This window comes from Lipomyces japonicus (genome assembly GCF_038497905.1).
Source record: "Lipomyces japonicus strain CBS 7319 unplaced genomic scaffold V1514scaffold_54, whole genome shotgun sequence".
Taxonomy (NCBI): Eukaryota; Fungi; Ascomycota; class Lipomycetes; order Lipomycetales; family Lipomycetaceae; genus Lipomyces; species Lipomyces japonicus.
In genome coordinates this window covers 37894-60753 of record NW_027117866.1, presented here as the reverse complement: position 1 = coordinate 60753, position 22860 = coordinate 37894, and the positions used below count along the sequence as shown (strand labels likewise).

Genomic DNA, 22860 nt, shown 5'->3' with positions numbered 1-22860 from the left:
CTATGTAATAGATATGTTTGATTTATGGTGTTGATGGACGCATTTAAGTTGTATATATAAGGAACTCAGGAGGTAGGCCAAGAGAAAGTGAAATACAAGTGTAATAAAATATTTGTATGAGTGTAATATTCCACAATAGAATGAGTAAGACAGTTACAAAATGAAAATGGTCTTTCTGATAGAGTACAGATCAAGGTGAGTAAGCTGAGCAAACGTTTATGTTATTCCTTCTCTTGCTAGTTGTTTAGTTCCCTCCCCTCGACACCCCTACCAGCAGGTTGAGGTTAACTAGGAGAATTAATAATATAATTTATTACATAAGTATATACAATACATAACTAACTAACTAACTAACTAACTAACTAACTAACTAACTAACTAATTATAACAAGTAGACATACCTATTACCAGCCAGCTGCAAGAAGATTTAACCGAAGCAAATAGTTGATGCTAAGGAGATGAGAACGGTAATAGGAAGTTGCAGCAGTTCCGACCTTATATAGTTACTGGGGTTAGGTTACTATTCCTAACCTGGTGTTCTGACACTGGTTCTACAATGAGAATGAAATTTAAAAGTCACATTTATCAGGCGATTTTCTGTGGAGGACCATCAAAGGAGCATCGCCTAAACAATTCTAATTTTTTGAAGTTACATATTATGAAGAACAATATATATTTATTATTTTTAACAATGATTTAAATAAAAAGCCCAATGTTTTTATTTTGTTATTCGACAAGACCACCTTGTTTACATAAGGAATAGAACAAGCTGCTTGAATTTTGTAGTAAATTATCCGGAGTGTCAAACTCAACTATTCTTCCTGCTGCCAGAACTACGATCTTATCCGAATCTATAATCGTATTTAACCTATGAGCAATAGTAAGAATAGTGCGATCCTTAAATTCATTCCGGATAGTTTGTTGAATAATCTGATCAGTCTCAACATCCACGGCAGCAGTCGCTTCGTCAAGTACTAAAATCCGGCTGGGGGTCAACAGAGCTCTGGCAAGTGAAAGTAATTGCCTTTGTCCAACGCTGAAGTTAGACCCGCCATCTTGTACCAAAGAGTAAAGGCCACCGTCCATGGACTTGATATGGGCTTTTAAATGGCTAAGTTCTAAAGCATGCCAAATTTCATCATCAGTGTACTTTGAGCCAGGATCTAGATTGTCTCGTACTGTTCCTTCAAAAGCTTGAGAGTCTTGGGGAATAATCGACAAGCCTTGACGTAAATCCTTCAATCCAATTCTTGAAGTATTTAACTTGTCAATAGCAATATATCCACCAACGGGCTCAATCAAGCGGAATAAAGCTAGCGTCAATGAAGATTTTCCAGCACCAGTGCGGCCAACAATGCCAATTTTTTCTTTTGGCTTGATACGTAAATTGATTCCTTTAAGCACCAAATCCAACCCTTCAATATAGTCGTTAACATTTTCAAATGTAATCGGGCAATTGATTAAAAAAAAACTTACCTGCTCTATAACGAGTAGAATAGTCATGAAACTCAACTGCACCTTCTGTTGGCCAATCAAGAGACGGTCGATTGGATTCAATGATTTCCTTAGCTTCAGTCGGAATTTTACAATATTCCAAAATTCTCTCTACTGAGACGGTCGATATTTCAACTTCAACTGTCAAACGAACAATCGCGCTAAGTGAACTAGTAATTTGAAAAGCATATGACATTGTCAAACCTACCAATCCAGAACTCAGGCTGCCAATTGAAATCGCAATAACAGATAATAATGCAGTAAGAAAAATGATAAAACTTCCAATAACTTCGAGTCGTACTGCTAACCAGCGGCGAGCAATCATAGAAGGATAGTATGCTTTGTTATTAAAATCAATGTGATATTCATTAGTCTTGTTAAATCTTCGAATTTGGGAATATGCTCTGACGGTAGAAACACCATTAAGGGATTCCTGAAAGTGCGCATAGATTGGAGAACGGGAAACTGACTCTAATCTCTTGAGCTCGCGGGAAGTGCGGAGATAAAACTTCTGAAAGTAAACGTACAGCACCGTCATAGGAATGGCAAAAAGAATAATGATTGGATTTGCCGAAGAAATAACAATGATCGCAAATAAGACTTTAAAAGTATTTGTAAAAAAATTAGTAAAAACACGAGCAAGATTTTCATCTACTCGATTTACATCGGCTGTGAATCTGTTGATAATACGGCCAATCGGGGTTGTATCAAAAAATGACATAGGGGCCCTGATTACTCGTCTAAGCATCATATCATGCAATTTCCGAGCTGCTTCAATAGTGCAAAATATCCATAAAACAAGTGTGTAAATAAGTGATAGCAACGCCGCCGCGACGCCAAAAAATAAGTACGTTCCAAGATATTTTGCTGTATCAGGATTGCCACCATATTCAGTGTTTACTTCACTCCAATGCTTAAGCCAAACATTTCCACCGACAGACATGCTGTTGGAGCAAAACATGAGAATTATAAAAAGTACAACAACATAAATATTTGCCGCTTTAATATACTCCTTGTAAACGCTCATTTTAACCTGTCCTTTCTCAGAGTGTTCTTTAACCTGCCTTGAGCGTCTAGTCGGCATGTCATCAATTAACGCAGGCTTCTTAAATGACGCTGTACTAGCTCGACGCAGCGAAATTCCAAAGTTTGATTCAAGGATTTCCTCCTCCTCTTCTTCTTCATCTTCCCCATCGCCTGTAGCAAGAGGATGGGTGGTTTTGTTTTCACTAAAACTTTGACCCTGAATATCTACAACTGCTTCTTCTTCATTGTGTTGTTCAGAACCATATTCTTTGATAAGTTTATAAATTTCACTCTGGGATTTGTTAATAATGTCAGTGTATAAGCCGGTTTCAACAATTTCACCACCCCTCAGCATCGTGATACTATCCGCAACCGATAAAACAGGAATAGCATTGGTGGCCATAATTTTAGTTTTTGAGCTCAAAAGACCCTTCGGACCAAGTACGTTGTCAATAATATGTCTCCCAACATGTTGATCGACTGCAGATAACGGATCATCAAGAACATACACATCTGCTCTTGCATAAACAGCCCTAGCAAGGGATAGTCTAGCTTTTTGGCCTCCGGAAAGTGATATACCCTTTTCACCGACAATTGTTTCATCTCCATCCGGCAACGCAACAAAATCTTCCAATAACGCACAGGCTTTGATCGTTTTTTCATAAAAATCTGCCTGGAATTTCTTTCCAAAAAGAATATTGTCCTTAACTGTCGCGTTCATAATCCAAGGCACCTGAGAACAGTATGCTATGTGACCGCGCACAGTTACAGACCCAGAAGCCTTAAATAAATCACCCAAAATGGCTTGAAGTAGAGAAGACTTGCCAGAGCCGACTCTACCAACAATGCAAGCTAACTGAGTATTATTTACCGTAAATTTGATGTTTTTCAAGGCCGGTGGAAGACGTCCAGCTTGATCCCAAAAAAACGTTCCTTTAGAAACAGAAACAACCTGTTCATTCTTTTCAGATGCAGCGTCAAGACGCTTAACAGCATCGTCTTGAATCTCAGAAGTAATCAAGAATTCACGAAGTCGATTGGCAGAGACAGTGGCTTCAATAAATTGAGTAATAACTTGAGGGATACCCGTTAAGGGATTTGACAAAAGATTAAACAAAGTCAACGCAGGAAAAACAAGATCTGTTGAAAGAGGCTTATTTGAAGTCCAAACGAAAAATGCAAATGTTGAACAAGATACAAAAAACGGTGCACAAGACCCAACAAAATTAGAGACCGCTGACAATACACCCTTTGTGCGCAGATTTGCCAGTTCTTGATTATTTCTGATTTCGTTAAGCTTTCTAATAAAAGATTCTTCCCACGCATAAAGCTTTATTGATTTAATAGAGACAAGAATCTCGCCGGTCAATCTTGTTCGCTTATCTTTAACTTTCATCTGAACTTTTTGAAGTGCACGTTGCCTGCGAGCGATATGTGCATTCAAAATCATTGTTAATAATGTGACCAGAACACCAGCCCACATACTATTTCCCACCAAAGCGTGCAAATTATACAAGCATAAAATAATTTGAAACGGACCGGACCATAGTCCCTGTCCTGATTGAGTAATTTCTTGCAATCTTTGAACATCCACAGCCATTAAATTAACAATGTCGGCGGTAGATTTCTGAGCGCGTCCATCAATAGACAAGACCATCGCCTTGCGATAAAGAGTTGATGTCAATGACGATTTGATTGTCATTGCAGTCCCAAAAGCTCGTTGCATGTACTGCTGTTGAAAAACAGTTTGCAAGAATGAGCAAGAAAACATACCTATTGCGACAATCACACCTGCTGATATTGGCTGTTGATTTTCCGTATTATAAGAATTGACAAAAACGATGAGATTACGTAGCAATCTAGGTTGTGTGAATGCTAAAACGTCACCAGAAAGCTTGAACAGTATAGCAATAAGATATGATGAGCCAAAAGACTTGACCAAGGCAAGTGTAAGTGAAGGCTTAGGTTTTGTCTTCTCTGACTGCCACGCCACATCAAAAACTTGTTGAGTAACGTCAGTACGTGAACTTGCTGGCAAATTCGGTAAGTCATCTTCAGTGAGGTAGTTCTCATAACCAACTTTCATCAATTTAGTCATATATGAGAACGTAATTCTCGAAAATATGTTTGCATGAGCTTCCGGTGAATCATCCAGCTCTGATGTTAAAAGTTCATACTGAGAAGAAGGTTTAGGAAGCAGCGATGACACTAAAATAAGTTAAATTGCAGTAGTGTTAATAAAAATTTGTTCAGACTTACATAAAAACTCAGCAATATTGAAAACTAAAATAAAAACTGATAAAAAGAATACGTTTGTGTAAGTATCGTAAACCCTGCGTTGCACTTGACCAAATACTTTTGTAGCGGCAAGTAATACAGAAAATAGCCAAAAATACAAAACAATGCCACTAGTAACCCTTGCTCTAAATTGCTCGGTATAAGTCACATATAATGTTGCCCCAAGTGAAGTCAGATATGTTATAGATGCCCATAGCCTGAAATCGAGAAGCGAAACGGCAATCTGTGCCGTATAAATCAATTCGGCCAATGCAGTAAGCAAAATAAACCCAATTCGAACATAAAACCACACATCAAATGGCGAAAAAACAACCTGCGATCTATTTAGTGCTTTTACATCGCGGGGCACTAAAATGAGAAGTCCGACTGCTAGGACGAGCTTCACGGCCGAATCAAGAAAGCACGGAGTGAAATTGTAAATTGACTGAGAAATCGGGCCCCAGCCTTCTGGATCCGGACAGATATCCATCACGAGTCTTATACCGGAATATTAACTAACCCGTAAGGCAAACTGGAATATCAGAACAAAGAGACAAAAAACAAGGAAAAATAACCAAGGTGTAATCGTTTTGTCATGTCGACATAGCAGCTCTATATGAGTTAAATGTGGCAGTAAAAAAAAATTAACTTTGAGCCGCGCCCTGCATTAAGTCCGTTAGACCCAGGTAAGTTTTACTACTACATATCTTCATAGCTCTATTGGTAATTTGGCTTTCCAAATAATTGCAACAGATAGAGTAATATTGTAAAAGTCAAAAGTGAAGATTTTCAGTATGTTTTTTGCTCAAATTGGAAATTTAACCAAGTACTAAGCGACGAAATAACTCCTGTACTTGTTGTATATGTGTAATGAATGTTTAAAATTACTCATAGCCAATTACCGTGTACATATATATATTATCGCGCAGGTTTCCCTATTCAGACAAATCTCCGGAACTATATAATTTTGACTTAACTCTATTTTGAATTGCGAAGTTTTAAAAAAATACGAAGCAGTAAACCCTCGCTATAGTAAGATATATCTGGTAAAAATATTTGCTTCTTATATCAAGTTCTTACTATAGGAAGTTACCCAACAGTCTATGCAGTTTTGCATTTATGCCTTAAATTTAACAAAGTGTATTAGTTATGTCAAGTCATACTGGCTCATTTTAGATGTTTTACAGCGTCTCATAAATTCCCCAAACTGCTTCAATAATTCCAGAGCACTTTTGTTTTGGAATCCTTCTGTTGTTCATCAAACAACTGCAAAATTTTGTAGGCTTCATGAGCTATTTTACTTGAAATCAAGGTCTATCCTCCATTTCCTCATCAGACTCTTCACTTTCAGGCTTAAATTGAGCGAGAATAAAGGCTTCTATTCCTCTGGAGGTTCTTCAGAAGTCTCACCCACTGGGTTGAGAAATGAATGTATATCCATAATATTCTCAATATGCGAGCTGAGACATAACTCAGAGAATCTCCTTTTAAGATCTTTAACTATGTTCGGATCTGAGCTATTGTCATAATCAGTAGCACCTTCCAAGGTGGGTTTCCAACAATTTGATATGGTTTGGGTTGATATCTGCCTCTTCCAGACATCTATTCCCCAATATATTACCTGGAGTACATTCATGGTTTTCAATGGATCCTTCTTGTTCTCATACGCCTTTATCATGTACCGGACACAATGCTTTTCCCATAATGCCTTCCAAGAGTTTATTATCCCTTGGTCCAAAGGTTGGAACCTACTGGTAGAATTGGCTGGTAGCCATATAATAATATCTGTATAATTCAGTGGGTGATCACTGGAATTAATTCGGTTTATGGCTTCTTCATGCCCCGAAAAATTGTCCATCAGGAGAACCACTTTTCGACCACGCATACGATTGTCAAACCATCGAAGCCACTCTTCAAAAATTTGGCCTGTCATCCACGCCTTGGCATTACTGCGCCAGACAATATCAAAGTTGTCAATATCAACTTCTGCAGCCCGAAAAGCATGAGGTTTCTTGGCTGTACCAATAAACCATATTGGCAAGCGCTCCGATCCATCAGAATTGCAGCAAAATTGTGCAGTGATTTGGGCTTTTTCCTTTTTTCTACCAGGCAATGACCTAGTGGAAAGGCTTCTATCTGGAATCAACTTCCAGTACAAGGCAATTTCATCACAATTAAAAATATCTTTGCGATCATAATCTTCCAGGGTCTCTCGTATTTTACACATTTGCGCATTGGCATGAAAAGGAACGCTCTCCTCTTCACCATGCTGCATGTGCATCTTGATTGATTTACGTTTTTGAAAATTTTTAACCAGCCATTACTGAAAGCTGGCATATCTTGATCCTTATATATCAAAATCATGTTCCAGAATTCTTCCGCATTTATTTTTAAGACATCAGAAGTAATAATCACATTTTCATGAACATATTCAACCCATTGGAACAAGGCATCCTCAAGTTCTGGCCAATTCTCCAGACGCCGCTTTTTAATGTTTTAAATGACATGATAAGATCATCTAAGCTTTTGTATATATCTGAAAGAATCTGCGAAATTGTTCCAGATGCAAGAATGTGATCAAATTTATTTTGAAACCACTGACGAAGATCTTTTTGAGACGCGGTTGTCTCTCTTTCTTTGGCTCAATGCATGTTTTTCAGCCAATGTAATTAGTCTTCATTTTATCTTTGACGTAATGCTGGGTGTCATTATCGTCAAATTTAATTAGAGAAGGTTGTGTAAGATTACTTTAAACGGTAAATAACAGTTTATGAATATGTTTGGGGCCACTTCCTGTATATAGTAAGATCCCTAAAATATTAGTAAGATCTTATAACGAAAAATCTTTATAACTATATAAAAACAATTCTGGGAAGAAAAAACCTTACTATATCGAGGATCTTACTATATCGAGGCTTACTATAACGAGGGTTTACTATACTCATAATATTATAATATTCTATATGTACAAGAATATTCTATATGTACAAGTTCCGTTCGGATCCCTTTTCTAACACCACTTCTCCTCCTTTTTCTACCCATCGTTGCCACATCATCCAATATCCTTGTTCGAGATCTCTTGTCCATCGAACAGTATCAAATATAGGTGCCTTCTCACGACCAATATATAGATTATATCGAATTTTTAATAGCTCGTCCCGGTTGAGGCTCAGCTCAACTGCCCGATCTTCGTATTCCTGTTCCGAGTTCACAATCAACCAATTAGCCATTTTTTCGTTAATAGCTGATTTCAAGATCGATGCAGCTATTCGGCTGCACATTTTATGTTCATGTTTAGACCAAGTCAATAGCGGTGTCCCTGCCCACACTACGTCCGTGGCAGTCGTGTGGGCATTGCATTCAGGGGTGTCGAGAAATAAATCCGGTACACGTGATCTTAGTAAATGCATATCCTTACCAGCGACATCTGTAAACAATATTCGTTTGCTGATATCCTTGCCTGCCCATTGATCCGCAAAGTTTAACAAATTTTCTGCTCCAAGATCAGGAAACTTTAGCAACCATAATACGGAATTTGGAACACGTTCAAGAATTGAAATCCATGTCATAAAAGTAGACGGGTCTATCTTGTACAGCTGATTAAAATTAGCCAAAACAACCGTTTCCCTAGGTAGATTCGGAAAAATTTGTCTTCGCATTTTTTCTCGACCTTCTAATTCTACTTGCCATCGAGTTTCAACATCTGCAACTTTCCCGTCATTGAAACAATTATCGGGCGCCGATTGCCGATGATCACAGCAAAAGAATGAATGCTTGCAATAAACAATGTCTTCAAAATACACCCAGTCATTAGGGTTCGTGCAATTATGATAACGCAAAATTCGGCTCTTATTCTCATCCTCTGGTTTATACTTTCGGACAGCCGAGTCCGCAATTGCAGTCTTATCTGCTAGAATATAATCCGACCATTCTGCGCCCATAGAACCAGCAAATCCCATAAAAGCGACGTTAATAGGTGCTGGACGACACGCGATTATTTCGTTACGAGCTCCCCTAGTAAAGCCATTCAAATTCACCAAAATATGTACTCCATCTTGAACCATTTGCTTCACCACATCTTGCGTGCTCCAACCAGAACAATCTACAAATAAATGTGCTTCTTTTTCAATTTTGTGCCTATATTTAGATCCATCTGAAGGAGTAGTTGCATAACAAATTCCAAAAACCGGATATTTCGTATCCTCACTCTGTCGATGAAATCCAAACACACTTTGCATCAAATGTGACAACGGATGGTTGTTAAAATCAGATGATAAATACCCAATCCTTAATGATGGATTCGGTGGCGCCGGTGGTTCGAACACATGATCAGGTAACCACGAGTATCTCTGCGCAGTAACGGTCACTCGCAGTGCTGTTCTTCGGCAAATTTCCCTAACCTGAACTGGATTCAATGGTAAACAGAACGTGTGAAACGGAAGAATAGTAGGCGCAGCCGGAAGCGAAAGCATATCCGGCAAATGGGGTCGATGATAGTTATAGTTGTCAGTAGATCTCACGCTAACATACTTGTCATAGTACCATCTCCATCGCGCTCGTTTGCCAGCTGCATCTAATAACTCGATGATTTTGGCACCTTCGTCATGTTCACTCGCCTTAATTCTATCAATCTCATGAATCCAGGGATTCAAATTAAGATCATCAATTCCAGAATACCCACATGCGCTGATGATCTCGTTTAAAAGAATACTTTCAGTGGCAGCAGTCACTCCGGTACCCCATATATGCGCATGCCGAATATGCGAGTTTACAATCTCAAGTATCCTTGATATCCAACCCATACTATGATCAAAGCATACAAGTCCTTTGGAGTTAACGCCTCTACTCTCAATATCACTGCACCCTCTGCCTTTCCAACTGCAAACTGAGCTCAAAGAAATAGCAAGTCCGCAAACCGCTTCATCAAATTTTGGATTTGCAGCCACAGCACGTCGATAGTATTCAATTGCAATGCTCACCTTCCCTTGATCCTTGACTGCATTGGCCAAATTTGCAAGTGCAATGTCAAAGTTCGGATCGCACTCGACAGCAAGTTTGTACATTGAAATAGCATCTTGCAAATTTCCTTGATCTTTCAATAACGAACCCAAATTTGTGTATAAATGCGGATGTCTTGAGTCTAATGAAAGTCCGTAGCGATAATAATTAAGGGCAAGTATATGTTCTGTAGGGGAAGGCACTGCTGAGTGAGCTAATGAGGCAAGGAGAATCCCAATATTGTTCGCAGTACTAGGGCTCGCATGCAAAGCAAGTGAGAGATAGTACAATGGCAAAATGTCATAAGCAGAAGGCATATGCCCCACCAGCTCGACCAGCGTAGCTGTACTGGCTGTCTTTGAACCTTTGGCAGCATGCTCTGTGGACTGGACAGAATTTTGAACCCTGCTTGAGCTACATGCCATTCCATCTTGAAGTATCTTTGCTATTGTAAGAAGTGCATTTGCAGTTGTCTGGGTTATTGCATGACGATGTTTAATATTAGTGACCATTCTCAAGGCAGGTAGCTCGCCATCAAATACATGAAGTAAACAAAACCGAGCTTCCTGCGGCGTAAGAAGCATTCTTCCATCGTTGCGTGAGCTAAGCGCAATTCTTGATATACGTATAAGAACTTGTAAAGTGCCCTTATCCATAATATTTGCTTCATTTTCTTTCGAGGTTAATGATCTTACATTGGTTACCAAAGCCAGAACTCGCTCAAATGCATGAGCTGCTGCCAGATGGTCTTCAAGAGCATAAAGCAATGTACCCTTTGCATTAATAATAGCTAAATACCTTGCGAGATCAGCATTAGATCCCGAAGTGGGAGTCGTACGTCGTTCAACGTACGACAGAACGTTTGCGGCATCGGCATATCTATTCTGAGCGCATAAAAAAGAAAATAAGTGATCCGCAGCATCCCAGTACGTAGGTCTAATTTGAACAGCATGTATCCACCAAGCTTCAGCTTCAGCATCCCGATGAAGAGCGCGAAGTCCAGCGGCTAAATTAGACATAGCTTCCACGTAACTGCAATAATATTAACAAGCTACAGTTTAAAAAAAAGTCTCTTATTAACCTACCAGGGGTCGATTCGTAAAATTCTTAAATTCCATTCGATCGCACGATTCATGTCTCCTAGACTCTAAACTAAAATATTAGCTGGCAAATAAACAACGAAGGTTATATAACGTACGTATGCTATACAGCCGCCTAATAACCAAGCTTCAAGAATGGTGTTATGGGCGGTATTTCCACAATTTAAAAATCCTTGTTGAACTTTTAACATGGTACATTCATCTAGTCTTGCTAGCAGCTTCCATAATTCTTCCTTTGAAGTCGAATGTGGATGGCCAGCATATCGATCGTGCGCAATGGCAAGAAAGTGACGAAGCGATGCGGCAGATGAGGCATTATCTTTAGCTACTAAATGACGATGTTGATGCTGTTGATCCACATCCTGAACGGTATGTTGCAAATGACGGTAAGCATTTCTGTCGCTGAAAGACATGGCTTATAACTTGTACCATTTGAAGTGTCAACCCTGTTATTGCAAATTTTCAGAAAAAAAGAGAACAACCAAAAAAAAAAAAAAAATAAGTTCCTATCTCAACTTTTTTAAGTTAGCAGGAATTGAAGTTAATGTAACGAAAGATTGCCTCTTAAGATTATAATAAATAAGAATGTTTTTTTATTTACTGTTAGGGTTTCTCTTGTTTTATTGATGTTAATTGATCATGTTTACTCAGTTTAGCATCAAAGAGGGAAGCGATCTGCAGCCCAAAAAAAATGATTGTGATGTCATTGAGTTGAAAATACAATGATAAGCGAGCGGGCAGACCAACTGGGCAGGCAGGTTTCACTACTGACTCGACTAAAACCACCAATTACAGCACCACATAATAAATTTAATTTTTTTTTAAAAATAGGTTTCGCAACTAAAACAAATTATTTGGGCATTTGGGCGCAGTGTGTTCGGTACTATCACACATGCTACATCGCCGAACACTCGGCTGTCCCTGTTGTCGATGACCACCCATTTCGCGTAAATCTTGCTTTGGCTCTTCATTAACATCCCTTTGCCTTATAAAATCTTGACCCTCTTCTATATTCAAACACCCTCCTCTTTGCAGGAAAATTCGCTTAGCGCTCCGGTGCTTGCTTAAGGCATGATTTGCCTCTCGAAGCGTCTTGTTCTCCGACCTCAAGAGGGCCACATCGTGCATTATTGCCTTAGTCAGCCCATTCCCGGTTACCAGGTTGTACAGTTTTTGCCCTGCCACGTAGATCGACGCGTGAAACGATCATTGACGGGGTGATCACACCCATTTGAAAGCCAGTCTCATCAAAGCTATACAAATTGGCGTCTTGAATCCCGTACTTGGCCCTCGTGCTCGTTTATCTTATCCGGATCTTCGCAGAGGGCTCTCTGGTAGTTTTAAGCACGATTGATTCGCGTCCTTAGCTCTGGTTATCTCTGGACAAAATTTGAAGCCCAGCGCTTCCCGGCGCGTCCCGCGTCGCGTTCTGCTAAGAGGACATTGGCCATATCTTCCACATCAATTAGCCGGAGTAGAAATCATCGCGCATCCAGGTCCAAGACATACTTAAATAGAGAATTCTCTTCTAGCTCCGTCAGATTCATGGAACTGGGATGGCAATCTTGTCGAGAGCGTCTGCCCTTAAGTCGGTAAACAAGAGTTGTTCTTGGAACCCCATAGACCTTTGCAGCTTTTGAAATGCTTAATTCTTTGTCTCTTCTGATAGCTTGAAGAGCCAATAATATACGACTTGCAATTGAAGATGAATTCATTTTGTTTGACAGAGAAATGTTGTTTTAGGTAAGGGAGGTGTGGATTGGCATGAAACCTGGCCGCTCGGTTGGTCTGCCCGCTCGCTTATCATCCATGTTAGTAAGCCTCGATTACATATATGTATGAGCTTCCACATATCAACCTTAAAGAAACGTTAAGTAAGACTACAGTTAACGTACAGAAATTTTCATTTCCTATTATTTTCGTTATTCCATATTACGTATATAAATTATGATACGCATATTAAAATATTATACAATTTGTAGTTATTTAGCAAAATCATTAAAATACCCATCTAATTAGAAAGAAAACAACTAACTGACATGCCCGCCCCAGTTTTGCGGCTCCGGGTTTTTATTGTTTTTTTTAAGTTTTCGTGTTGCAAACCGACTCGTACCTATTTTTTGCACGACCAGAAGGCAATTTTTTACTGCGCTCAATCGTACTTTAAAGTTCCATGTTTTCGCGCACTGACGTGCCCACTCTTCTGATGCAAATTCTTGATGCGAATTCTGCCTAAATGAAAACATCTAAACGAGAGTACACAGACAGATTGTATAATTTTATATATATCCATATATATTTTTATTTTATATCTACGGTGAACTTCACCAATTCCACTTTGCTATACCCAACTTAAAAAGAAAACTCCCTGCCTTAATACCCATACTCAATCTTCACAAAAACCAAAATTACGAACAATGTAACAAACAAAAAAAAATGTATGACGCCGTGCAAAAATTAAAATACATTTCAAATTGATGATGGCATGTACTTAAACCATCACATAAGCAAACGATTAATATTCATTCGCTGATCTCGCAACCTCTGTTCTTCTTCCGTTAGATCGGAAATGCCCATTAATGTCATAGAATCTTTAAATCCGGATTGCGAAGCTTTAAACTGAAATTCAATAGGTTGATACTGTGAATAAGTGTTCACATCATTCGATCCGGCAGCAGCAATTGCAAATGGCTGACTTGAGTAATATGAAGTGGACAATGGTGTTGTGCCTGAGTTGATTCCATACTGTGGATATTTGGGCGACGACGTGGAATTTCCCATAACAGAATAATGTGTTGATTTAAAGTACGAAGCCGAGTATTCGTCTTCTTCGTCCTCTGGCGAAGAAGAGGCATAGGATGAACTTAACGTATCTGGTAAAAGTGGCGGGGTTTGTGATGGAAGTGGCTGGTTATAATGACTTTGAAAAGAAGATGAAGAAGTATAGTGCCATTGGGAAGATGAATGACCGCCATGTATAGGAGAGGTTGTACCATGCTCATGTTCATTTGTGTCAGCTTTTCTATACGTCTTGGATTGCTTCTGTAATGGAACTGTAATTGGTTTAGAAGGCTCATTCGAAGAGGCACCCCTGCGTCTTCGGTTAGCACCACCGTTCCACCAGTTCTTAATTGCATTATCCGAACGACCAGCAAGATGACGAGCAATTTCAGCCCATTTGTTACCCAGCTCGTTAACTAATGATTCAATAAGCAAGCCTTCATCAGACGATATTGGTGAGTGATTGAGCGACGGCTTCAAGTTTTGATGGTACCGTTCACGGCATTGTTTTGCCGTCCGGGTTCCAAGAAGTTGAGATATGCGGACCCAATTTGCGGCACCATAGGTATTAACGAAGTTAAGCAGCTTAGCGTCTTCAGCCGCAGACCATGGACCACGACGTTGAGCCATATTGAATGATGACCTGAGAGTCTTGATATAATTTAATATATATAAATATGGATAACACTAATAAAAAAAATGAAGAGAATTGAGAAAGAATGAAAAAGCAAAGCGGAAAGGTAACAAATATATCATGGTTTATTTCAGCTGTTTTGACAGCCACGCTATTAAAAACTTTACTCAGGCGGGGAACCAATCAAGACATATCGTACAAAAAAATATGCAGCATGAAAGTAAAGTTTAGTTGAACAACAACCATTTGAATTGAACTTAATAAAGTATAATCAACCAAACGACAACGTCGACAACATCTTTTTTGCGAGACCAAAATTTCGCGTTGCCACGTTACTCACCACGTGCATAATAAAAGTTTAAGTCAAACGGTTCTTATGGCCAATCACCCACCACCAGGCAAGGTACTTGGCACTAAGCGAAAAATTTTTATTTTCTAGCATGCCCAAGCAAGCATTAAGAGGTCATAACGTAAAAATCTGTTCTTACGTAATGGATAATAATACTGCCTCAATCTTCCACGTGTGCATGTTTCTCCGTTTCATTATTTTGGAGGTGACTTGGTTTTTTACGCATGCTTAGTTTGTCGACCGATTCACATTTCATGGTATTACAAAAGTGGCGTGTTTGATTTTTTTTTGTGTATTTTAAATGTGTCGTAATGTTATGAATATTGAACCACATAATATATATATACACGGTAGTATAATTCAGTCATGGTATATAAAGTTCGTATTTACTAGCGCATCAAGTGACAGACAAAAGCCTGGTGTCCTGACCGTACGGTACTGCTTTAAATGTATATTTGTAATTATTACAGATGGGTATGGTGTGTACTTCCTGATACAGTTAGTGAGGTACATTTCAGATCAATCACGAAATTAAAAACTTAAAATTGAAATTTTACTACGTAGTATAGCAGCTTATTTCGGGTTAGTCACTGATTGGTCAATGAATAGTTTGTATGAACGAGTTACTCTTCAGTAGGTATGTACATATTGAGTATGAACTAAATAGGAAGTGTTTACTGTGTGTACTCTTATATTTATAGTGAGATAAGGTACTCTGTACATACTGCCAATATGTTCCCCGTAAACAACGTTTGTTCGACTTGTTTAGCTAGCAGCATTGACAGCAGAAGATAAAATCTTATAGCTGTTTACTTCTATGGCGTATTTATATATATATATTGTAGGCTGTTTTTTTTTCTAGTTAAAAGGTCAGCTTTCCAGAGATACACTTTATATATACATACGGTACATTTGGCGGCTAAACTCAATATATATATATATATGCATATCTGCAGGTGGTTGATTTTTCGGTTTTGGCGTGTACCTGCGTTCGCGATATAAAGTTTTTTCTTAAACGATCATGCGTCGTTCGAGAACAAAGCAGCTGCAGCACATAAATCATATCGTCTTGTGTAACTATAATTTTTTGAAGCTACTTTTCATATACATCCAACACTGCTGGCCAACAGGCTCAGTCTATTTCGTACAAATTTAGTACACCTGGTTTCTAATGATGTAAGAATGTGTTGCCGTTAGCAAGCCTGTCACAGTATAATATATATAGGCTTTTGATCGAAAGAAATATTAAAATTTAATATTTTTTAGGGACCCAGAAGATCACTCACGAGATTATTTATTTTTTTGACGTGTCTCTGCGATTAAAATAAAATCGAAAAAAAAAAATAAAAAAAATGAAAAAAAAAGCAACTGGTAGTAGCGAAAATTTAGTTGTTAAAACGTGTATTTTGTTTGGTATTACAGTCTCAATTGATGGAGGAATTAAGACGAGTAGTTTGCACCATGGTAGAGCGCCAACTCTCGATTGCCTTTTCTTTATGATATGGTTAAACAAAGAATATTGTGAAGTTAATGAAGTATGGGAAAGTATCTAACCTGTAGAAGCAGGAAATGATAACCGACGGTCAGTATGAGAATGATATAAGTATTAAAACGCTTAGAATGTGTGAAGCACGGCTTGAACAAAGACTCTTATCCAAACTTTGAGATTTATTAACACTAAATAACTAATAACTAATCATTATGGAAACATGCCTTTGAGAATAATAAATAAGTCTAGTGTCACTTCTTACTAGTTCGGTCCTTTGTGGTTACCGTACTAGAATGTGGGAAATGGCTCTATCTTTATATCATTACTCTCCGGTATGTTTCCATCCAAAAAAACTCTAAGAAACAACTCAAAACAATAAAATAACTCATTTTTATCATTCCTCCGAATATCCGCGGCCGCGAGCTTACGCGTCCATCAGTGTCGCAATCTTCGATATGTGTCTGTGCGGTTGGCGAGCGGTGTCAGGCCGTTCATGACAGAATGTTAGTTTAAACGGTGAATGCTTCAACGTGCCAGAGACTTATCAGAATGACAGAACGAAATTTTAGTTGACAATGAAGATGAACGGCTTTGCTTAATGCAGATCAATGCAAGATGTTGACGCCCAAGAATGCGTTGAATAGTAGAGATAAGTAGCAGCTTCTTCTGAATGTTTATGGCACTGCCAACACGAGAAAACGTCCGTCATTATTCAGCTTTTCTAGGATGCTTGAATTCTAGGATGCTTGAAGAATTCGCTACCGCTAAAATCCAACACCAAGGTGGTACTAGTTGTTACGACCTACAACGTTCAAGGTCAGACTAATTTAGGCCTGTAGAAGTTACACTTCAAGTGGGGGTAACAATGGTCAATAGCTGCATAGTGTGTTGTTAAATGTTGAATATTTTCTTTGTAATGGGAATTACATTGTTGATCTGCAGTTTCTGTTAGCGTATCTACGTCAGATTTTTCCAAATTTTAAAGCCATGACTAACGTTTCAGGACATAGCATATATGGTATGTTCCACAATACCGTTCTGCATTATTGGTTAGCTTTCTTGTTTGTCCTGGTTTTTATGAACCATGCACAAATATTTTAAACTCAGTTTATTTTACAACTGGAGTGGCGGATTACCGTTCATAGGAGTCAGGGATTGACATTCCCAAAAGCTATCAGCCTGGCCTTAGCACTGTTGTGACGTAATAGCTGACCAATCTACTCGACTTCTAATAAGCTACACGACAACGGGAGGAAAAAGGAGATAACAACTACTATTATTATGATGATGATAATCATTTTCGTTTTCATTTTTATTCTTATTGTTATTTGCCATATATCATTGTCTCGCTTGCTTATTGATGCCCCGTTCCAAATTTGAACCGTTCAAGTAGACGGATTTTGATGCGACTAAGAGCCGTGCTGAGGAATGCAGTTGATGAGTGACTTTAGAGTGAACTTGGTATCTATTCTGGATGTTCAGGGTATTTTGTTACTGGGATCATTAGGCGGTGTTTGAAACTATTAGACTCGTAAACACTATATATGCTAAAGCCGACTAAGCTGCGCCTGTATTAAATACTCTATAGTAGGTCTTTACAGATCTGTAAGGCGTTCAATTATGTTAAAAAAGTAATTGCATTGCTTCAAGGCTATATGTGTCGGAGGGGGCTAGCTTTTCAAAGATTCCCGCAAAACTTAAATTCCCATAATTTTCTCAAGTAAAAGCACATGACAATCATTATGATTGTCTTGGATTTTGTGTTTCATATATAATTTTTTTTTCTTGTACCAACTCACAATTGATGAAGTTTTTTCTTCTTTTTTAGTGACTATTAGTCAAGGGAGTAAGGTTTGATGATGATGATGATCGTACAACAACAGCACGTTCGCCAACAATGCCGCGCGCCGTTGTTACCGACACACCACATCCGGTTGAACAAAGAATAACCCGTCTCAATTGGCGAAGAGGGCGTTTACGGCATTATTTACTTGAATACATTCGCGACTTTGAAAACAGAAAATCGAAAAGCTTGCTTCTGCCAACGACCGGAAATTTTTAGACGAAGGACTGGTATTATGGCTTACAACAATATTCAAGGCCAGGCCATTCATAGTCTCTTAAGTTGCTCATCAAGTCGAATAAATGCTCAACAGTATTACGACTTTGCAGTTTCTGCAAAGTGCGTTCTCAGGTGTTGAGTATCTCATTCTAAACGAGAAGTCTGTGGTCGATTTGCAGTTACTGTATAAGATTCACATCCACCTTTAAAAGCTCCATAGAACTATGTACTTCTATATACACATTTTACCCGTACTTTATTCAAACTGTGTCAAGTTTTTCTGACCTCGAAGGCCAGAAAATTGGTGGGTTCCACGTTATCCATTGCGATGACATTTGTCAGCCGGTATGGCCTGTTTGACAAGACAAATTCGCTTAACTATGACCAAGTGACTATGTTAAAGTAAAAGTTAAGTTTAATAACTACGATGGTCGTTTCGTTCTAAAAGTTATGTGTTCCTTCACTATGATGAAGAAATATGTTGTTCAACAAGCTTCGTGTGCGCAAACTCAGCTTGCTTTAAGTGGAGCTTTCGCAGGCAATTATCTAAATCTTACAACGCTCATTAATACTCAAATAAATAATAAAGATGTTAAGAATAATATAAATAATAAAAATACCTTCAGTTACCGTGTTCTCGCTTACCGTTCACAATGGCATTGGACTTGTTCATCAGCTTGGTCAAAAAAAAATTTTAGCTTGGGAATGTCGTATGCCGCCCATCATACGGAAAATCAATCCACTGTCTGGCTGAACTTTCAATGCTTCAATGATTTCGACCGGTTAGCGGATATGCGGAGATGCTGATGCAACAACTAAGACCGTGCCAAAAAAGTTCCGCGCATACTGAGCTTAATTAGTGTATGTAAACTCAGTGCATATTTGTGATGTTCAGTATATTGTGTATTGTTGTTTTACTTGCGTCGTATATTTTTTACTAAAAAAGTACGATGTGTTTGTTTTAAAATATTTTGCACTTCGTTGTTTTGCATTTGTTTTGTAATGTCGGCCTCAAATTGGCTGAAAATTCATTTCAATCAATTAGTCATTAGTGATTGATCAAGACAAAGAATTCAAGATGTCAGTATTTCATCCACGACTCAACTTTGCTTCAAATACATTACCCAATGCTGATCCCTCACTAGTACACACACCGTCATTTGTGCACCACTTGCAAAGCCTTTATGATCCAAATTCCCATCGGTCTAGGGTTATTGCCAGGGCTCGCGAAGGTTGGCGTAGGTTGGCGTAGGTTAGGTTTGCTGCAGGTTGCTATGGCAATGATAATAGATTTATGTCAACAAACATGTGTGTGTGCATTTTATTTTGCTTCACTTCTCCAGACTTCCAAATTATCTACCCCCAAATTAGCCTTTTACTAATGAATATTCAACGCCAAAAATTTATCTAATACATATAAATTCATTTGATATATTATAATTTTCAGCCATAAACTGTGAGTATTTTATAGTTTTTGCTGCTTTTTTTGCTTTTCATTGAGTAATATTTGCAGACCACGCTCGTGTTCACTAGCTTGTTATTTATTGCCAGGTTTTAATGGCGCCAACAACAAGAAGCAGGCGGCGGAATGAGGATTTTGCAGAACCATCATCTTCATTGCCTGAATTATTAAATCAAACGCCAACTTTTAATCATCGAGTTTTAAGGTCTCGCTCTAATGCGAAAGAGAATGAAGATTCATTAACTGAGACCTCACAGCGTTCTTCACCGACGAGAAAAACCAGATCAACGAAACAAATTTCATTGCCTAATGCAGCTTCTAATTCTCAAATTAATTTTAATCAACAGTCGTTAGATAATTCTGTGCTTATTCCTCTTCCAATGTCAGAGACCAGATCCAAGGGCAATCGAGAGATTTCAGTCTCACCGAAAAAAAGACAATCACCAAGAAAAGCTGCACAGTCGAAATCTTTACTATCTACTAAAGGGCGTTTTAGTCTTCGATCAAAAAAGACTCTTGCCGAGAATGTGGAAAATAATATTGCTAATTATGAAGTTGACGATCAACAAATTGAGACTACGATCGAGGATTTCACAAGCAATATGCTGTTTGAAATTGAAAACGTTTCTCAAGCTTCAAATTCTGCAGTTGGTACTAATATTAGAAACCAGGTGGTGAGCGCACCGGAGCTCGTAGAAACGTCTTCAGAAGCAGAGAAACAAAGTCAACAGGATATTGATGATTCAGGCTCAAAAAACATTAAAATTTCAGAACAAAAGGCTCAGCATTCCTATATTATGGATTTAAAAATTGACAGATTTGATGACGATATTGAGCAAGAACGGCCAGAACTACAGCTAGGCGAACGTCAATCAGGACTTGATCTGGCAGCAAAAACTTTCAATATCGTCTCTAAAGAAAATCACGAAATTGGGAATCCAATTGATCAGTGTAAATTAGAAAAACAGCAACAACAAAAAGTGAAAGACTTTAGTTCAGGTTCACATGATATTGACCATGCTAGCCTGCAGATCATTTTACCTAAAAATAATGACAATTTTTCTAAAACGATTGAGGAATCCATTTTAAATCAGACTGCCCAAAGGCCAGGTTTATCTTTAAACATATCTGCTGAGAATACTTTATTAAATACTTCAGTACTTGATACTTATCCTGTCAATACACTGACAGATCTTTCCTCCGAATTCTCTTCAACACAAGTTATGGGATCTGATGGTCCAATATTAGTGGAAAATGATCCGGCATTTGTTACCACGAAAGTGCAGGACCCTGCAGTTGTCACCGTTAGTCAAAACCCAGACTTTTCATTTAGCAACCTCTCTATAACTGCTCATGACACTCCTACCAATGAAAAAAATTTTAGTGTTCAAATTGATCAGGTATTGGAAAACAACCAACAATTGTTTGAATACACACCCAAATCGAATGAAGACGACGGACTTTTGGATCCCAGACTGATGTCTACACCGCCAGTCGAATCCGCTCCATCTGAAATGAAGGACCCAATTTTGACAAAAAGTATGCAGTTTCTATTTTCATTAATAATATTCTTATTACTATTATTATTGTCATGGCTAATGAATTTTAATGTGTCACAGACATTTCTTGTTCCAACCCATCAACTCCAGTCCATGGAGTTAAAGATTATTACAATCGCTTGAGCAAATATAATCGATTGCGAGAACTTTTCAGCATTCGTCATATTCCTTCAACGCCATCTAGTCTTGCTATTTATAGTAAAGCGTATAGCGATAGTTCTTCAGAAATTGCGTCTGACATCGAAGATGGTGCTAGAACTCCAATCAATAACTCTCCTGAACCAAAGAAGTCAGAAAATCCGTTTACTGATAGACCTACTATTGCACCTATTTTTCAATCACCTTTACATTCTGATTCAGACAATGATGATCAGTTTATGGACAGTGTTGAATCATTTGCTGACATTGAACCAGAACCAACACAACCAGTCAACCAATTATCAGAAACTTTGATTAATTCGACAGCAGATGACGTCCCTCTAGAGGTAGTGCTAGTTGAGGAGAATGAAGATCCATTTATTGAGCCAGTCCAAAACACTCCAAGTTTTTCGTCTTTGACAGACATTAGTGAAATGCTTCCTGAAGATATAATAGAATGGGAAAAAGAGCAACGCAAGCAGGAGGGATACTGGTCTTTGAATATCACTCCAGTAAAATCTTCTTCAACAAAATCAACGCTTAAAACGCCCACGTCATCAAATCAAAGTCTTTCGAGAAAATGGACTTCTCCATTTAGGTTTTTCACATCACCATTGAAAAAATCACCTTCAAAACCGACTTCCGTTCAGGCAGACGTGTCTTGTACATTAAGAAGTTCTTCGTCTCCATCAAACCCGTCGCTTTCGGGTTCTCCCATGGCGTCATTTGATAGTCAGTCTTCTCTAAAACTCTTGTTTAATGCTCCAACCAATAATGGATCTCCCTTGAAGAACGTTTTGTGCGCTGTGAGTGAGACTACATCAGAAGACAATGTCCGATCACCTAATTTTGACACAGCAAGATTTTCAAGGGTAAATACAGCATTTAGCGAGGAAACCGATGATATTGTCAAACATTTAGATTCATTACATGAAACGATTGGAGCAGTTGAAAAGGAAGCGCTTACAGTATCAGCAGATGAGTTGGCAACTAGTGAAACTGATGTGTCTATGGACTCTGTTTCAGATGATGAGAAATATTTTGAGTGCTCTACCGTCTTATCTCATCAGGAGGGAAAGCTTAATATTTCTAGTGGAAGCAATTTTTCGGATATTAAAAATGAAGAAACATTTCAAGAAGTAAGCAATTATGAAGAGAAACAGCAGATTGAAATTGACCAGGTTGATCAAACTAAAGTTAATGATGCTGATAAAGCTGAGATTTTAACGGATGTTGAACCGGTTCAGTATGATCAACCAGTGAGCAAAGTTAAAGCTGAACAGATAACTCGAGTAGATAACTTCGACGATGTTGAGCAGATTGAACTGGTTGAAAAGGTTGAAAAGGTTGGCCAGGTTGAAAAGGTTGAGCAAAATGAACAAGTTAGGCAAAACGAAAATTTTGAACAAATTGAACTGCCTAGACTTGTGCAAAATAAAGATTCTATTGTTGAACAGTTTGAATATGTCAAACAGGTGGAACAAGTTGACC

At 38.4% G+C, this 22860-nt stretch overlaps 5 protein-coding genes across 5 annotated transcripts in view; 2 read left to right on the top strand and 3 right to left on the bottom strand.

Annotated features, from left to right (window-relative positions):
- Positions 1 to 624: 624 nt before the first annotated feature.
- On the bottom strand, positions 625 to 5473 carry V1514DRAFT_182286 (P-loop containing nucleoside triphosphate hydrolase protein). The gene is made up of 3 exons (XM_066924601.1): positions 4780 to 5473; positions 1477 to 4728; positions 625 to 1415 (listed from the first exon to the last, which is right to left on the bottom strand). Exons 1-3 carry the CDS (start codon positions 5285 to 5287, stop codon positions 727 to 729), a joined length of 4449 nt encoding a protein of 1482 aa, XP_066781313.1. The 5' UTR covers positions 5288 to 5473; the 3' UTR covers positions 625 to 726.
- A 2050-nt stretch (positions 5474 to 7523) lies between these two features.
- Positions 7524 to 11592, bottom strand: V1514DRAFT_369651 (glycosyl transferase family 41-domain-containing protein). Its single transcript, XM_066929955.1, has 4 exons — positions 10994 to 11592; positions 10881 to 10942; positions 7681 to 10827; positions 7524 to 7608 (listed from the first exon to the last, which is right to left on the bottom strand). The coding sequence occupies exons 1-3, from the start codon at positions 11306 to 11308 to the stop codon at positions 7776 to 7778; spliced, it is 3429 nt and encodes a 1142-aa protein (XP_066781312.1). The 5' UTR covers positions 11309 to 11592; the 3' UTR covers positions 7524 to 7608; positions 7681 to 7775.
- A 1675-nt stretch (positions 11593 to 13267) lies between these two features.
- V1514DRAFT_182190 (Homeodomain-like protein) lies at positions 13268 to 14562 on the bottom strand. Its single transcript, XM_066924600.1, has one exon. It carries the CDS (start codon positions 14304 to 14306, stop codon positions 13395 to 13397), a length of 912 nt encoding a protein of 303 aa, XP_066781311.1. The 5' UTR covers positions 14307 to 14562; the 3' UTR covers positions 13268 to 13394.
- A 4987-nt stretch (positions 14563 to 19549) lies between these two features.
- On the top strand, positions 19550 to 22432 carry V1514DRAFT_181960 (uncharacterized protein). The gene is made up of 4 exons (XM_066924598.1): positions 19550 to 19666; positions 19724 to 21211; positions 21292 to 22175; positions 22228 to 22432. The coding sequence occupies exons 2-4, from the start codon at positions 19768 to 19770 to the stop codon at positions 22243 to 22245; spliced, it is 2346 nt and encodes a 781-aa protein (XP_066781310.1). The 5' UTR covers positions 19550 to 19666; positions 19724 to 19767; the 3' UTR covers positions 22246 to 22432.
- A 36-nt stretch (positions 22433 to 22468) lies between these two features.
- V1514DRAFT_181981 (uncharacterized protein) overlaps positions 22469 to 22860 on the top strand; it is a 1747-nt gene continuing 1355 nt past the window's right edge. Inside the window, exon 1 of the mRNA XM_066924599.1 lies at positions 22469 to 22860. This exon is cut by the window's right edge and continues 1 nt beyond it. Within this exon, the coding sequence (XP_066781309.1) occupies positions 22678 to 22860 (183 nt within the window). The 5' untranslated portion in view covers positions 22469 to 22677.

Coding starts and splice junctions, on each gene's coding strand:
- V1514DRAFT_182286 (XM_066924601.1), bottom strand. CDS start 5,287: ATGGATATCTGTCCGGATCCAGAAGGCTGGGGCCCGATTTCTCAGTCA. Junction 4,729..4,779: donor CAATATTGCTGAGTTTTTAT/GTAAGTCTGAAC, acceptor AACTTATTTTAG/TGTCATCGCTGCTTCCTAAA. Junction 1,416..1,476: donor TTCTACTCGTTATAGAGCAG/GTAAGTTTTTTT, acceptor ACTATATTGAAG/GGTTGGATTTGGTGCTTAAA.
- V1514DRAFT_369651 (XM_066929955.1), bottom strand. CDS start 11,308: ATGTCTTTCAGCGACAGAAATGCTTACCGTCATTTGCAACATACCGTT. Junction 10,943..10,993: donor TAGGCGGCTGTATAGCATAC/GTACGTTATATA, acceptor ATTTTAGTTTAG/AGTCTAGGAGACATGAATCG. Junction 10,828..10,880: donor ATTTTACGAATCGACCCCTG/GTAGGTTAATAA, acceptor ATATTATTGCAG/TTACGTGGAAGCTATGTCTA.
- V1514DRAFT_182190 (XM_066924600.1), bottom strand. CDS start 14,306: ATGGCTCAACGTCGTGGTCCATGGTCTGCGGCTGAAGACGCTAAGCTG.
- V1514DRAFT_181960 (XM_066924598.1), top strand. CDS start 19,768: ATGGCGCCAACAACAAGAAGCAGGCGGCGGAATGAGGATTTTGCAGAA. Junction 21,212..21,291: donor GGACCCAATTTTGACAAAAA/GTATGCAGTTTC, acceptor AATGTGTCACAG/ACATTTCTTGTTCCAACCCA.